Source organism: Alnus glutinosa, chromosome 1, assembly GCF_958979055.1.
Source record: "Alnus glutinosa chromosome 1, dhAlnGlut1.1, whole genome shotgun sequence".
Classification (NCBI taxonomy): domain Eukaryota; kingdom Viridiplantae; phylum Streptophyta; class Magnoliopsida; order Fagales; family Betulaceae; genus Alnus; species Alnus glutinosa.
The window spans coordinates 25309060-25310934 of record NC_084886.1 but is presented as its reverse complement, the minus strand read 5'-3'; the positions used below and the strand labels follow the sequence as shown (position 1 = coordinate 25310934).

Genomic DNA, 1875 nt, shown 5'->3' with positions numbered 1-1875 from the left:
AATTCCTTCCCATTTTACTGTGATGAGGGATTGTGTTAAGCTATTTATGTCTGAGAAAGAAAAGTTGAGTGGAATGTTCTTGACATCCGGTGCTTGGGTTTGTCTTACCACTGATTGTTGGACTTCGATACAAAACCTTAATTACACGTGTATCACTGCTCATTTTATTGATAGTGAATGGAACTTACACAAAAGAATTTTAAACTTTTGTTTAATTCCTAATCACAAAGGTGAGACTATTGGAGGAAAGATTGAGTTGTGTATGCATGAGTGGGGAATTGCTAGGATTTTCACTATCACAGTTGATAATGCTTCTTCCAATGATACCGCTTTGGAGTACTTGAGGAAGAAAAGTGGTCATAAGCCTGGCACCATATTAGAGAATCAGTTTATGCATGTGAGGTGTTGTGCACACATCTTAAATCTTATTGTGTCTGAGGGGTTGAAAGAGGTTGATGAATCCATTATGAAGGTTAGAAGTGTAGTTAAATATGTGAAGTCTTCTTCAAGATTTGAGAGCTTTAAGACTTGTATGGAAAGAGAAAAAATTAATTTCAAGGGGTTGTTGTGTTTGGATGTTCAAACTAGATGGAACTCTACATTTAAGATGTTGAAACGTGCAGAAAAATGTCAAAGTGCTTTTAAACTTATGGAAGAGTTGGATGGATACTATGTTGCTGCGTTGTGGGATGGTAAATGAGGTTTGGAACCTCCTAATTGTGAAGATTGGGCTCGTATTAAGATTTTTCTCAAGTTTCTCAGACTTTTTTATGAATCCACAATGCGACTTTTGGGGTCTTTGTGTGAGACATGTAATATGTATATTCAAGAAGTTTCTGGCATTCAACTACATTTACAAGAATATAGTGATAGTGATGATTATGTATTGAGTTCTATGGCGGGGAAAATGATGTCGAAGTATAATAAGTATTGGGGGGATCTTGATAAGGTTAACGTGTTGTTGTTTATTGCTGTTATACTTGATCCACGAACCAAGTTAGGGTCATTGGAATATTGGTTCAAAGATGTTCTTAGTGTTCATCAATGTACTGATATGATGATAAAATTGAAGAACCACCTTCAGAAATTATATGATCACTTCGACACTGGAGAGAGTTCATCTCGAGATGAACATAGTAGTGCATTTGCTCAAGGTTCCTCAATGGCAGAAGAAACTGAGAATCGTTCATATCACTTGATGAATAGGTTTCATAAGTATCTAAATTCTAAAAGTGATGTTCAAAGCAAATCGGAGTTAGATCAGTATTTGATGGAGGAGGTTGAAAAACCGAATGTGAACTTCGATATTTTAAATTGGTGAAAGGTGAACTCAACCAAATTCCCAGTACTTGCCCAAATAACACGTATTGTGTTGGCCATTCCCATTACTACAGTTGCTTTAGAGTCAGCATTTAGCACTGGAGGGCGTATGTTGGATCCTTTTCGAAGTTCGTTGGACCCAACAATGGTTGAAGCATTAGTGTGTGTACAAAACTGGTTAAGATCAAAACTCATCAATGGTTATGACACAGAGATGGTTGATAATCCGAAAGTTATAGGCTCGAGTCAGGTAAGCTTTTAGCTTTTTATTATTCACTTCTTAAATTTATTTTGCTATTTAAATATTCTAATTATCGGTTTCAATTGAAAATGTAATTATTATTATTATTATTATTATTATTATTTTGTTTCATTCTTTGTAGAAATAGCTTTGAAGAACGTCAATATTTTACTTGAAAAGGATTAGTGAAGTGAAGATTGAAGATTTTTTTTGAAAAGGATTAGTGAAATGAAGCAAACATCAATAGCCTTGAAGAACATCAATATTTTGCTTGTTTTTTGGCTACTACATGAGTGTGTGGATTATTTGTTGGA

General features: G+C 34.7%; 1 protein-coding gene across 1 annotated transcript; it reads left to right on the top strand.

Annotated features, from left to right (window-relative positions):
• The first annotated feature begins 781 nt into the window (after positions 1 to 781).
• On the top strand, positions 782 to 1321 carry LOC133858287 (zinc finger BED domain-containing protein RICESLEEPER 1-like). Its single transcript, XM_062293730.1, has one exon. The coding sequence runs from the start codon at positions 782 to 784 to the stop codon at positions 1319 to 1321; it is 540 nt and encodes a 179-aa protein (XP_062149714.1).
• Positions 1322 to 1875: the final 554 nt, after the last annotated feature.